General features: G+C 45.1%; 1 protein-coding gene across 2 annotated transcripts in view; it reads left to right on the top strand.

Annotated features, from left to right (window-relative positions):
* The window catches only part of CEP290 (centrosomal protein 290), a 1,500,249-nt gene that overhangs the window by 1,372,515 nt on the left and 112,219 nt on the right, over positions 1 to 15,515 (top strand). For both annotated transcript variants that reach the window (XM_078678872.1, XM_078678869.1), the window contains exon 49: positions 2,376 to 2,517. In XM_078678872.1, coding sequence (XP_078534998.1) covers positions 2,376 to 2,517 — 142 coding nt within the window. The remainder of the gene's footprint in view (positions 1 to 2,375; positions 2,518 to 15,515) is intronic.

Raw genomic sequence — 15,515 nt, forward strand, 5'->3', positions numbered from 1 at the left:
GCTTGCTGACTGCGTACAGTGGTAAATGTACCCGCTTTACACCCTCCTGAATAAGCCTTAGCTGCTCTCCACAGCTACCCCTTGAGATCTTTAGTTTTCAGGGACCTAAACGCGATCAGCATGGGTTGCTTGGACTCAAGGCACAGTGCCTCACCATAGTCCACACACTATATACTGAGCCAGCCTCCTACACTATGTACCCGGACCATTCCTATTTGTTCTAGCCCACATCCTTGTTAGGCTGTAAGCACTAACTCTCCATTGTTAATTCTGTTCTTTACGCTGGTTTCTTGGTTTGGACCTCCACTTGAGGCGCTGGTCTTTCCATGCTATTTCCTCTGTATTGTCTGCTGCTTCAGCCTTGCCCCTTCCCCGTCTATTATTCTTCCCTCAGACGGGGACTACTTATCTGCGTAGGCCTCCATGTGTTGGCATTTTTCTATTTGACCATTTTACAGTTCTCCATAATGGTATTATTTTTCTATTTTAGCGAGATTGGTTTTTTTTTCACCGTTCTCTCGGCTGCCTTATTTTCACTGCTCAGTCTATGGTGTTGTTTTCTGCCTCTTTTCCTATTATTCAAGGCCATGTGGTTGGTTGCCAGTTTGCTGTTGTTACATCTTGGCACATGTGGTGCCTTCTTGGACACCTGTTATTTATTGTATGGGGGGGGGGGTGTGGTTGTTTTCATGCATATATATGTTTTTCATAACTTTTATACATTCCTTTGTTGGGTATCTCCACAGTGAGTGATCTTCTGCAGCTCTCTCAGGGCGGAGTGCATTTCTGCTTACTTGCTGCACTCTTCCTCATACCCTGGGAAGTCCCCTGCAGATTGTTGCTTGGGTCCCTCTGTCTGCCAAACCCGCCTGAAAATTTAATGTTGAACAGTCCCAGAGAGCTTCTTTCCCTCTCTGAGTGTGGTCTGTGGCCTTACTTTTTTTAATTGCCCACAATGCTTTTCTTATACTATTAGTTGATCGTCTCTGCATTGCTTGCTTCTATGACTAGGAGCTTTGACTCAGTAGTTTTAGCTACTGTCCTTGGCCTTTCATTTTGCTTTCTTGGCCGTTTGACTTTAAGGGAACAATGTAGTATTATGTTTCTATGGACGGTTCTTTCTGACTCATCTTTATTATTCTTCCCCTGTTTTTGCACAAGTTGCGGATTCTGTTCCGTATATGCTTCTCTTCAATGTTTCTGGTGAGATGTCTTCTCCCTCACCTTCCTTCCTGGCAGCCTGTCTCTCTTTTCCTTCTTATTTCAGACAGGTTAGGCTGGTCGGGGATCTTTCCTACGATTCAGTTCGCAGACCCTCCTTCGGGATGGTATTGCTTGGGTAGCTCATTCCAAGGTAAGGAATCTGCGGCTAGACATCTCTATCAGATGGCTTATCTCGCAGAGACAAGATCTAGCCGCAGATTCCTTAGTAACCCACCCATCTTCCCTGCTCTGTGAACTGGTTCTCTTTCTACTTCTTTTTGGAAAAAAAAACAATAAAAAAAATATATATATGTGTGTGTGTGTATATATATATATATATATATATATATATATATATATATATTAAAACCAATATAATTGTTTTTCATAAAGAACATTATTTTTGGGCACACTGTTTTCATTACAGTTTCTATACGTTGTTTCATGTTCTAGTGTGGAAAGTAGTTGAAGAAGAAACTGACGTCACTGCGTAGGGGGAAGGGCTTAAATGGTCTCTGCTGATGTCACATCTGGTGTCCGTCATTGTTACGGAGTCCCTCAATGCCCTTTGCAGATGTGCTTCTGTAGAAAAGTCTCATGATCTTGTCTGGCTCCTGGGGACAATTCTAAGTTAAGGATTCTGCAGCTAGATCTTGTCTCTACCAGATAAGGCGTTACCGAAGGTAAGTAACTTATTTGATAGGGATACACACAAGCAATATTTTTTTCATTTAGTCTACGTGTTGGTTCTTTGATTTATAGGAAATCTGCCAATGATGAGGAGGTGAGCAAATTGGTTTGTAACAGCCATTTGGCTCAGGGTGGTTGCTTACATAAGGCGCTTTCTATATATATATTTATATTTTTTCACACAATCAGTCTGGGAATAGGATTGATGTGAAGGTTCCTGGTCATCAGACCTGCCCAAAGCATCACACACATGCACAAGGATTGTCTCTAGAGAGGTACTGGGTCAGGACCCTCCCTTATCAGAAAACTCTTGAGATTAGACCTGCCCTACAAGTGAGAGGTAGAGTGGGATTTGTCTGTCAAAGGCACTGTGGTTTTATAGACAGTGTACAATGTATTTTACTTTGCAACTGAGGGTAATAGACCCATCTTCCTAGCCTGCATTACTTACTTCAAAGTAATACCTATTTGCTCGTTGACAGGAAGTATGAAGCTAAAATGAAGGAGATGGAAACTGATCTAAAAAAGAAAAATGAAAGCATTGCAGATTTGAAATTGCTGTTACGCAAATCAACGGAGCGTGAAAAGAAACTGGAACATGACATGCAGGACCTAAAAGAACAGGCAAGTAACATTGTGAATTGAACTTTGACATATGCCAAGAATATACGAATGACGCCATGATTCTGCCCCTGTCCTACTTCAGCATTTGCACCACTTTAAAACCTGTCATATTGCCAGAGACTACCAATTGCAACAGTCAGTTAAAGAAACAATTGATACCATAAATATCACAAAGCAAAAAGAATGAGACACAGTAGCATACACTTTTACACTGTCTAGGACCACGCAGAGGGACGATGCAGGACTTCACATGGATACCTCCCTACACAAGGTGGTTAAGTACACACAGATGAACATGGACACAGAGCTCCTCACCTTAACTACCTCACCCAAACCTCTTTCTCCCCAAAAAATAAAACGACCATTCAGTACAACATTATTTAACTGATTGAAACCCTTTGTAGAGCACAAACTTCTACTTCGCTTGTGAGGAAACATGGTCAGAAAAAGAACTATTCCTAACCGAAAGAAAAAAAAAAGGAAGAGAAATATAGACTGATGGTGTAAAATGAAACCTATATAGACCTATCCTCAAGTAGCCCAATCGAAGTGGAGATTGTGTGTGAACAGGAACCTCTTACATTGTTTCCTGAAACTCAACACAGTTCTCTTTTCCACATACAATATCTCTTAGGGTTACTTTAATATAAGCTTATGTTTTTTCTCCTTGGAATGGATCCGGGGTGTGTAGATCTCACCAGTCAGGCCCCTTGGATCCACAGATGGACCTGGACCGGCGTCAGTCATCCTACCTCGACCGTCCCTGTTGAACTTGGCCCTTTCTCCTGAATTTTTTCGCTTTTCACCCCCCTATTTGAGGATATCTCCCCCGTGGTGGAGAAATGTATAGGCCATATGTGGTGTGAGATGCCATAGTAGATGCTGCGCAATGGCGTGCGCAGACTGATTTTCCCTATTTAAACATGTCATGTTGATGAATTTGAAATACAAATGTGAAATATGATGCAATGGTGTATGCACCTGTAATTCTCCTTGTAAGAATGCACCTTGGTGAAATGCTACTTTTAAAATGGACGCCATTTCTGTCCGCTTGTGCCGCCTGCCTGAGGTGGGTTGGCAGTCTAGTGTTTAAAGTGACAAGGTGCTCTACACTTCCCCCAGTGGCAGTGAGGCTGGAACTGCCAGGGACCTTCTAGAAGCTTCCAGCCCTATCTGGCAGGTGGGAGGAGGGGTGTATATGTAGAGCAGTAGAGATGCGATGTGCGCAGACTGAGGGTGGACTGGAATGAGAGGGGACACTCTGCCAAGAGATACCGCCGCATGGGTCTGTGGGCTGGCCCCTGAGCCCATCTGTACCCCTCTGCTATCCACAGGGGCAGTGAGAGCCTTTGCTGGAGTGAAGACTGCTGTCTCAGGAGGAGTGCCACTTTATGGGAGATGACTGCTTCTAGGAGCTGCTGTCCTGTACTGATGAGTGCCCACTGTCTGCTGATCTTGCCCAGCCTGGCCTGCCTGCTCTGCTGCCCTAGCGCCTTGTGAGTGCTATACTTTGACTGCCTTCACTCCAAGGAGGTGAGGAGCATGGGCGCTACTCCCACGGGTGGGACCCCAGGAACTGTGAGTCACCTAGCACCTGGTGAGCGCCATATTTGAAGTGACTGTGCTGCACTGCCTGCACTCTAGCGCCTGGTGGGCACTGTTTTCCTGATTACCAGAAGAGGTACACTATCTTCTGTTCCTGAAGCTTCTAGTGGGACCTAGTGCCTCGCAAGCGCTATAGTCAAGGTACCAAGGGAAGAGGAGTGACGCCTGCAGGGCTGTCCTGCGAAAGTGCTATATTTCAATTCCCCTGCGTGTGTGCTGCATTGGGGTGCTGCCAGAGTGCCATATTTGCATTGACTGTGATCTGCTTGTTGCCAAGGCGCTACAACTGTGCCCAGGAGAAGAGGAGCGGACATCTGCAGGGCCGGGATTCTAAAGCGCTACGAGGGGATCCCGGCGGGTGGGATTCCCCCCTGCCTGCTTGGTTGACAGTGGGCAGCTGCAACATATTGGGGGGCATTGTACTCCTCAGGAGAAGAGAGAGAGGAGTGAGAGACACTCTTGCCCTGCCCCAGTGCTTTGCGCACTTTGCTTTTGCCGTTTTGCAGCCAGCCCTGACTTTGCGGGACATGGGGTATTTGAGCCCCGGAGAGAGGCCAGTTGGCCTGGTGCCAGTTTCAGAGTGTTGTGCCCCCGATTGGGGCGAACCGTGTTTATGCTAGCTAGGCCTATTGCCCAATAAGATTTATTGCATAATATTGTTGCATAATGCATTTGTACCTAGGATGATACCTAATGCTTTTCCCTCCGGTTTGCAGTGCTGAGTTAGGCCAATGTGACTTATACAAATGTTTTTATGCATAATGGGCCTGTGGTTCGTGATATGGTTTTTCCCCTAATGCGTTATACCTAATGGGGTGTTCATGTTTTCATGCTAATGTGGGGTTGCTCAGGACTCCGGACTAACGGGGGATTGTGATTGATGCTCAATGTAACAGATGCTTAATGCATCTAGATGCCTAAGGTGGATGCTGAAGGTTTATATCCCCTAGTGCGTGCATTGCTGGTGTCCTGTATACAGTGCTGTACCTGGGCTGAGGTGGCTTATGCCCCGCCTAAGGTGTTCTACACCTGATGAGAGTATCCCCTATGTTTCCATGCCTAATGGTTGCGTATAATGTTTTTATGCATATTGATACGACTTATGCAAGTTTGCCTAATGTCATGTGAGTATGCCCAATGCTAATGTGCCTGCCAATATCGGGCTATGGTGATCTAGGCCTATGTCTGACCCATTATGATTTATGCCTAATGATATTGCAGTTATGCCGCAGGTTTAGACCTAATGCTTTTACGCCTACTGAGAGGCCTCAGGCAAATGTAATTCATGCCTAATATTATTGGGATAATGCCAAGTGCATGGATTTCCCAGTAGGTATTGGCTGCTACCCAGTTATTGCTGAGGACTTTATCTTTATTCGTTGAACTGTGTGATGATGCTGGCAGTGGCCCGATTGGCCCTGCTGTGTAAATAGTCCCCTGTAAATGGTTACCTGGTGCCAGTGGCACGGTGTTGATACCTGTGATAATATCCTAACGTGTTCTGCATAATACATATGCTGTTTTTCTTCCACCTAACCTGGTGTGGAGTCTCTTTTTGTAGTGTACCTTGTGTGTCGCCTGTGTGTGCTGCGCAGATGCTTTACACATTTCCTCCGCAGTTTGGCCCGCCCGCTCTGCACCACACTACCCCATTTCTAACAGTCCCCAACACCAGTTCTGATGTAGACACTCTCTCTGGCCCCGTCCCTATTTTCATCCCGACTCCGGCGTGGAGCGGTAGGAGCGTCGCCCAAGGCAATTTCCGTAGCTTGAGCCCTATTCCTATGTGCTATGACTTGGGAAAGATTCGGATGGGTCACTGGACCCTGAAGCGTACCAGCTGCTAGACCTCAATATACACTTCTGTGAAGAATTTGCAGACAACAGTGGACTGGACACCTCACCAGATACTGGTGTGGTCTCTCTTCCTACCTTGGCTACGGCGGAGGGGGCCTCTTTTGCTATGGTGGTGAGAAAGGCAGCTTAGGTCCTGAAGCCTAGCCTGCCCTCAGTGGCAGTCAAGACTAACATCTTGACAGAGGTGTTTCAGCCCTGAGTTACCCCCTTAGAACTGTTTCTCCATTCAATAAAGCCTTTACAGATATCCTGCTTGGGTCCTGGTCGAAGCCCTGCAAAGGGGTTCATGTGAACACAACAATGGCCTGCTGCTATCGCCCTGCTCTGGAGGACCCCGGTTTCCTAACGCAACACCCTGCGCTCGAGAGCTTGGTGGTCCAAACCTCCACTTCATGTGTTTAGGAAAGTGACTCTTTTGGAGATGGTTAGCCCCCAATTTTTTCCTGGAAATGATAATGTAATTTCGACTGGAACTGCACAGGGTGAACACACAGTTTTAAGCAACACAGAATCACTGTGGGTGAAACATGATATTTTACTTTGACTCTGTATTTTGTTTATAATTTTCCGGGTTCAGTTAACCCCTGAAGAAGAGATTTTGTTCTCGAAATGCATTGGGTGTGTTACACTCATGGATGAAATTGTGAATTTTAATTGTGAGCAAAAAAGACTTGTGGATTGTCACTTGTTGGAATCATTGTATGTCAAATAAAACATGGAAGATCTGAATATTACGTTTCATCTTTTTGACCTAGCTTAACCTTTGCGGATAAATGGATGAAAAAAAAAAGAGAATAATAAGGTTACAAATGTACATTGGGCATCTATTCGGTTTCATACATCCCTGTGTGCCATGCCCACAAACACTGCATGGGATATAGGTAAGTCACCCCTCTAGCAGGCCATAGCCCTAAAGCAGGGTACACTATATCCCCTATGAGGACATATCTGCATGAACAGGAATGATATGCCCCTGCAATATCCATGACGATTCTTAGGCATTGTAAGGGAAGCCATAGAGAGTACATGTGCTGGATACTCTTCATTACGAGTTTCCCAGCTCCATGATGGCTTCACTGTATTATGTGATGTTTGGTACCAAACATCTCGTCTTAATAAACCTGCACTGATTCCAGTGTCATATGTATTAATAATTGCACAGAGAAGCACTTACCTGCTAGACGCTGCAACGCCGCCACCGCCAGGAGTCATTTTGGGGCAAACAGGCACCTGGTAGAAAGCTGCCACCGCCGAGAGTCATCTTCCCTCACGCCACACGCGCCGCCGCTCCGGGACTTCAATTCCCGGCAGCCTACGCGGCGGCGCGCCTACCAACGACGCGAGGGCGCCAGGAGGAGGCGCAATAAAGCGCCTCAGTTACCGGCGGAGCGGGGGACACAGAGAAGCACTTACCTGCTAGACGCTGCAACGCCGCCACCGCCAGGAGTCATTTTGGGGCAAACAGGCACCTGGTAGAAAGCCGCCACCGCCGAGAGTCATCTTCCCTCACGCCACACGCGCCGCCGCTCCGGGACTTCAATTCCCAGCAGCCTACGCGGCGGCGCGCCTACCAACGACGCGAGGGCGCCAGGAGGAGGCACAATAAAGCGCCTCAGTTACCGGCGGAGCGGGGGACACAGAGAAGCACTTACCTGCTAGACGCTGCAACGCCGCCACCGCCAGGAGTCATTTTGGGGCAAACAGGCACCTGGTAGAAAGCCGCCACCGCCGAGAGTCATCTTCCCTCACGCCACACGCGCCGCCGCTCCGGGACTTCAATTCCCGGCAGCCTACGCGGCGGCGCGCCTACCAACGACGCGAGGGCGCCAGGAGGAGGCGCAATAAAGCGCCTCAGTTACCCGCTGCGCGGGACGCCCGGGGCGAAGCCCGGGCAAAGGGCGGGCCCTCTACGGCAGGAGGAGGCAGGGGCAGGGCCTGACCCCCTGGTTCACCAGAGACGCGTCCACAAGTAAGACTTAGTTGCTCTGTTGTTTACCGTGTTACATATAGATGACGACTAAAAAGAAACCTGCTGTTCTGCCCGCAAATACCATGGATAATTATGTTGTGCAAACAGTAAAGAAAATAAATGAACAAAGGAGGGAATCACTTGGGCTAAGCCAGTCACCAGATTTGCGCAGGTTAAGCCCTACTTTACCTATGTCAGCTGAGGATAGCCCCTTCGTGATGGTGGAAACCAGGGCCTCAACTAACGATTCACCTATGATTGAGACTGACAGCCAGCCACTGATCACGTTAGCATCCCCTGTTATTCTGGATGTAGACTTTGATAATGTTATTGATTCAGATCCAGAAACTGTTACTGGTCCTGTGGAGGATGATCTACCACTGATTGAGCACACACTCCGGCCTGTGCGCGCCTGTGTGAAGAATCAGCGGAAACAGGGTGGTCAAAGGCCAAGAGTGAAAAGGAAAAGAACATTATCCCCAGGTTCCTCGAGAGCTCCCCTAAAGGCAGTAGGGGAAGGGACTATAAGAAACAGAGGAGAGGACGAAATGTTTACTAAACTGCTTGAGGTTGTAGAGGGTAAACTTATCGAAATTGTAAAACCTCTGATCTCTAAAATAGATAAACTGCAGGCGGAAGTAAAAAGACTTGGAGGTGTGCAAACTAAGTTGACGGAGGAAATAGGTAGTCTTAATACTTCATTATTAACAAGAAATATTACAGAAGGGGTTAATCAAGCCGGAGAAGGGATACCTGGTGTGCTGACCGATCCAGCCCATACGCCGGCCCCAAAAGTTAATCATAATATAACAACAGTAGAAGGGCGCCCGTTGATAGTTAATATTCCACAAGCACAAGTCCACGGTACAGACCCTCTGCAGTTTATCGAGGAAGCCTCACCTGTTGTATTAGTGTTAGCTAATGTACCCCTGTTGGATGACGGTATTATCGAGTCACCCAGCTCTCTGAGTAGTAAGGCCCTTCACTGGCTCTCTGGTAATATGAGGTTAGCGCCTGGTGGGTTACAGCAACTGGCGCATGATATCAAAGCAGTTAAACGTGTTCCCTGGATAGGGAATCGCCCCAAAAGATTTAAAGGGGACTGCGTGGCGGTAACATTTGCACATCCCAATATACTTCCTAATGTTCTAACACACATTCTTCCACCTCAGCGTAGAAGAGGTACGGTGGTTCCCCTAACACTAAAATTTTTCCATGGGGAACAGCAAAATGTAACCCTACCAAAAACGCCAGCATTAGGATGGGATAACAACTTGAATAACAACTTGAATATGCATAACCGCTGGGCATCCCCCCTAGTACCAAGTATGCTATTGCACAATAGATATGATGCCCTGTCTGGTCTTAACAACTGCGATTGACAAGAGGTCAGACACGAGTCTGCCGAAGTGGTTGCAGGAGTAGATTCACATCAGCCCCCAAATACAACTGGTAGTATACTGCCTAAGTCTGTGGGTACATCTTGCAATACCTTAGTGGGGGCGTCAACAACTTGCCTTATTGCCAGTTGGAATATAGCAGGACTAGTTTCTAAATTAAATGTACTAGGGTGGCTAGAACTAATCAGAACATTTGATATCTTATGTTTACAAGAGACCTGGTGTCTAAATTTTAAGGGCCTTGATGGTTTTGTAGCATATGAGTTACCAGCAGTGGCAACTACCTCAGGGAGGGCCAAAGGTGGTTTGCTAATTCTGATTTCTGTGAAAATGCGAATCAGGGTGAAGGAGCATATCACTGTGGGCAATAATTCCCAACTGCTGTGGTTAGCGGATGAGGCAGACAAAAACATTCTGTTGATTAATATGTATAATAATGTTTTTGATGCCAGCAGATATACGGTTATTTTAGAATTAGACGTCGCAATCAAACAATTGATGAAAGCTTCTAATACAGTTTTTGAATTCATATATGTTGGAGATTTTAACATTTCTGTTTGCCCTCTCTCTAACCAAAAGTTGTGTGGCACTTTGAATCGTGTCGGAGAGCCAGCTACACATTTCCAACACAATACATATGGAGAAACTTTGAACTCCTTCCTACTCGCCTACGATTTGGAGATCCTAGAGATTGAGCAGGACGGGAAGGGTGATAGTTTGCCAACCTTTGTGGGGAGAGGGGCGAACACTGTGATTGATTTTATTTGCATGTCTTCCGAATTAGCTCATTTTAGTTCTGATGTCAAGGTTGTAGACCATATGGTTAGTGATCATAACTGTCTTGTTATTGAAACTAGGTTTTGGGAAGTTTGTATAATTCCAGATAGTAGTCCTATTTTAAACATTGAGGTACATAGGCCGAATGGATTCAGAATAAGGTGGGCAGGGGATAAAGCTGAAGTAACTTCTAATTGCATTATCTACTGCTGCTTAAATGACATTACATCAATTATTGATGAGAAACCAAATATGGAGGCCTGTATTTCCCACTTTATAAAAATCAATGTTTTTATTAGTAGTAAGTTTACTAGGTCTGCTGGAAATTTTAATAATAAAGCAAGGGGATGGTTTAATAATGCATGTACTGTGGCACTGAAGACACTAAAAAAGGCATTATCCATCAAACCTAGAGACAAAACAGTTGTAGCTAAGCTTAGATCTGACTATAATTTAGCTCTTAAGCAAAGGAAAGTTGAATTACGTGAGGAAGCTTGGGAGCGATTTGATCTAGCGGCTGTATCGAATAATTGTACGCTTTTTTGGGCAGTAGTAAACAGCCCCTTTTTAAAAGATGATAAACTTCCCGTGTTAACCTCAAACGTGGGCAAGGAATCATGGGTACAGCATTTTTCTGGCATTTTTAATCCTAACACGGTAACGTTGCCGATAAGTTGCTCTTGGCCAGTACTTAACCTAGATATCACCTTACAGGAGGTCCTAAGTAGTATCAGGGCTAGTAAGGGCGGTAAGGCCCAGGGACCCGATGGTGTCCCAGTTGATGTGTACAAATTCGCACCTGAGACTTGGGGGCCAGTACTAGCCAAAGTTTTTAACACTGCTGTTCGCTATACTATTCCGTGCACCTGGTCTGAATCTATAATAGTTCCAATTCATAAGAAAGGGGACCGAGCAAACGCTAAAAACTACCGGCCAATTTCATTGTTGGATTCGTCCGTCAAGATTATGAGCCGTGTACTCCTCGTCCGATTGGAAGAATGGGCAGAGTCTAATCAAATAATGACAGACTGCCAATACGGGTTCAGGAAAGGAAGAGGTTGCATTGAACAATGCTTAAATCTGGAGCTCCTGATAGGGAAATACACCCGAGCAAAAAATGGTTCACTCTACCTCTGTTTCGCTGATTTGAGCAGCGCTTTTGACCTGGTGGATCACGCCATACTATGGACTACTTTGCTAGAAATGGGAGCACCTAGGGAAATTATATATTTTCTGGCCCGTTTATACGAGAGGCTTAGCTCGAGTGTCCGGTACGGGCCTTCGGGCGAATGCACAGACAAATTCAGGGTCAGGAGAGGTATCAGACAAGGGTGTGTATTGGCACCCTTGCTTTTCACTCTGTTTATTAATGAAATAGACTCGATCTTAAAGAGGGCACCAGCGGACGCCCCTAGAGTAAACACAAGTACCATCCCCGTGTTACTCTATGCGGACGACGCTGTGTTGCTCTCTAGGACTCCCCGGGGTCTACAGCTTTTGATGGATAAATTTGTGGCCTTTATCGAAAAAAGAAAGCTGGTCATTAACAAAAGCAAGACATTTGTGATGGAGTGCGGAGCTAGTAAGGTGAAAACTAAAAAGCCCTATAGGTATCTCATTGATGGCCAAGTGGTGCAGTGTGTGGAAAACTTTTGCTACCTGGGAGTTAACTTTTCCAAAAATGGTCACTGGGATGTCGAGCACAAGGTGGTGCGCGACAAAATGATCAGGAGTGCCAATGGAATATTTGCATTTGCAAGTAAATTAGGTAGTAGAAGGCCTAAAGAAATGCTTAAGATCTTTGAAGCTAGGTGTCTCTCGGCTGCCCTCTACGGAGCAGGGGTATGGGGGGTATCCAGGGTAGAATCTCTACAGGTAGAAGAGAATATGTTTCTGAAAAAATTACTGTGTCTCCCGACCTCTACTGCTAATAGTTTGGTCCATAAAGAACTAGGACTACATCATATAAACGATCTATTATTATTGAGACCTTTGATGTTGTGGCGTTCGGTCTGGATGAAAGACGAAACCTCATTTAATAGGGCAATCATTGAGGATTGTTTACGTCTAGACTATTTTCTCAAAATCCCATGGATTAAATACACAATTGAATCCTTCTCTAGTGTGTTTGGGTTTAACGTAACATTAGATCACTGTTCTGCCTCGGATCTCTCTAAAGAGAGTCTGAAATCAATTTTCTTAAATCATTGTGCAGAAAGACGAGCTACGGATGATCTTAAACTTTCCACCTGTATACGTTATAACCATTTGAACGAATTTGTGGGCCTACATCCTTACCTCCTCCAGGTAACCAAAGGGCAACACCGGTTTGTTCTCACCAGGATGAGGATGGGTACGGTCCACTTATTGGTTGCATTCCCTGAGATTAAGATGCGCCCTACAGGTCCATGTCGGTGCGACAATATTTCAGAACAAAGCACAGAGCACTTTCTACTTATATGTAACCTGTATAGCGAATGTCGTAAATTCTTTTTAAAACCTTTATTTATTAAATTTGGAGCAAGAACTGTTAAAGCGGCAATGAAATTACTTTTTAACTTGCATCACCCTGACATCTGTTTTTACACGGCTAGTTATTTACTTAGGGCCATTAGCTATAGGAAAAGCATGATTTTTTAAAAATAAATATCAAATTTCTTATAACATTTTATCTATTGGAAACTTTTTAAGTGTGTCATTTGATCCGTTATATGTATCTTACTGTAATTTTAGCTGATTGCGATCGTTAAGTGCATTTTCTTTTAACATGTATTGTATGTATGTACTTTTATGGACATGATTTACATGTTTCCGAATAAAGTTTTTTGAATTGAATTGAATTAATAATTGCACCCAGAAGACCCTTTAGAAGGTTCCCCTGAAGCCTAACTGCTTCTAGGGTGTTCCTGACTGGTCTTCACCAGCCTGCCACTACTAGACATGTTTCTGGACCCATGGGATGAGAGCATTCACTCTCAGGGGCCAGAAACAATATCTGCCCTGGGCAGAGGTGATTCACACCTCCTCCCGACAGGAACAGCTTTCTAGAGCGGGAAGCTACAAAGGCGATGCTGCCTTTCAACTCCGACCCACGCCTCTCCTGCTAGCAGCAGATGGCAACCCCCTTGTCCTGACCCCACTTTCGGCAGGAAGGCAGGCGGGAAAATTAGTTAGATGAGGAGGAGGGTCCACAGTTAACCTGAACCACCCCTAATGCAGGGCAGGTGCTTTTCTTGTCCTTGTGTGTAGTGATATGGATGTGAATGTCTGAGTATGAATTTGATTGTATAAAAGGTATGTTTGGATGTATGAGTGGATTTAATTTATTGTCCGGTTTGAAGTGTTTTTGCGTGTCCTAGTTTTTAGACTAATTTTGTATGTTTCTGATTATGTATATTTTTTCCAAATGTTATGTATTGTTCAAATGGAATCACTTTATTTATTATCCAAAAAAAATCGTGTTGATTGTCAAAATGAAAATTAAAAACTTTTTTTGAATATATTTGCTCTTTTTGTGAATTGGTGGGTATTCTGTTAATATTTATTAAACTTTGATTTGTTCTATTTGGGAAACACCCCTTTCATGTTGTTCTCCCACAGTTAACCTGAACCACCCCTAATGCAGGGCAGGCGATGTGGATCCCCCAGCTCACTTTCCACCATCTTTGAGATGGGGAAATGACGTATCAGGGCCAAAGATATGCCCACCCCCACGTGGGATGAGCACTTAGAGGGTGTAATCACCCTAAAGGTAGTTAGCTCATTGGTTCCTACCTGGCATTCCCATTAACACCCCTAAATGTAGTATTTAGGTGGCACCCCTGAGCCTTGAATTTCAGATTTGATGGACATAAGAAGACCAAGGACAAACAAGAGAAGATGACCCCGAGAACAGAGAGCCTGAACTGAATTTTGGCACGAAACAATGATGAGAGACCTCTACAAATCCCATGGGCCCTCCAGCACTAGACCAAATCGCCTAAGAACTCCCTTGGAGTAGAGGAGCTACTCTCCTGCATCACAGGCACCTAAACCGCAAAGAATCAACTCTGCCTCCTCACCAAGTTTGGAGGCACTAGTATCTTCCAGATACGAGCAACACCAACCCTAGGGTACCGGATGCCTTCCACCCAAGACCGACTACAAGAGTCCAAGCCGTACTCCAACTACCTGAGGACCAAGCACCTGCCAAGGGACGTTAGCAGCCCAGAGACCACTAGCTGAGTAGCCCAGCCATCCTGTACCAGCCCCTCTGAGGTGTTTTCCCCTGACCGTGAGGTGCAAATTGCGCAACAGAGCTTGGATCACCTGTTTGTTCTGTACCTAGCCACACCAACGGGGAATCTCTGAAATATTTGTGCTACTGTGGTCCCCAGGCCCTTGCAACCTCTACACTCGTTTGATGTGCCCTCGACGTGCCTTCAAGCCTTCCTGTGCAGCCTGTTTTAAGGTGCCCCCCCCCTTCTATGTAGCACCCCAGCGCCTCGCTCCCAGCTAAATCCGAGACGCTCCTGAGAAACCGCTGGTACAACTTTAGACCCTGGCTATCTAACTTTCGAAGTCTAGAAGGTGAACCCCTAAGTCCTTCTACACTGTGATTTATTGCATTCTATGTTTTCCTCCATAGGATAGCATTGTGCATAATTGTGCTCAACTGTATATTGCCTGTACGTACTTTGCTTATTGCTGAAACGTATGACATGCTTACCTGTAACTGAAGTTCTTAGTTCAAAATATATATAAAAAGACATGCTATTTTTCTATAAATTGGTCTCTACTTCGTTCTTGTGTGTGGTCCATTTATTGCCACTGTCTGTACAACACAATCTTAACACTACTCTCTGATAACCAGAACTGTTTGCCCACACATCCACAAAATAGAGCCTTAGTATTAGCTACTTTTGCCTCTGTAAGCGAATAAGGGTCTAACCGATCTCTCTGCACAGTGTACCCCATTGTGGTGCACTATATAGAGAGGTGGGTTTCCTATATTGGTGGATCAGCTGTAGGGTCTACGACTTTGTTTTTGCTGAACCACTCTGACAATAGAGTGACAATACCAGTGAAGTCATAATTGGCTATAGTTAAATTGTATTTTACAAATAGTCTATTTTTCAAAATGTTAAGTTAATTGTTAGGAACCTTGTAAGGACCGTTTTAGTGCAACTGTTTTAAAAATACAAAAGCCTACTGTATTTAGAAAACTAGTGTTGTTAGTTTTTTTGTCCTCTCCAAAAAGGTTCCTAACTTTGTGAAATAATGAGTAACAGAAACAGTACTCCAGAGGACCTGGTACAGTTGGAGGAACTCAACCTCACCCCTTACCTGTCCTGCTCAATAAACAGCTTACAGGCTTGTGAAAAACATATGGCCTCAAGACTGGGTCAGAC

The sequence above is a fragment of the Lissotriton helveticus genome, chromosome 1_1, assembly GCF_964261635.1.
Source record: "Lissotriton helveticus chromosome 1_1, aLisHel1.1, whole genome shotgun sequence".
In the NCBI taxonomy this organism is placed as follows: Eukaryota; Metazoa; Chordata; class Amphibia; order Caudata; family Salamandridae; genus Lissotriton; species Lissotriton helveticus.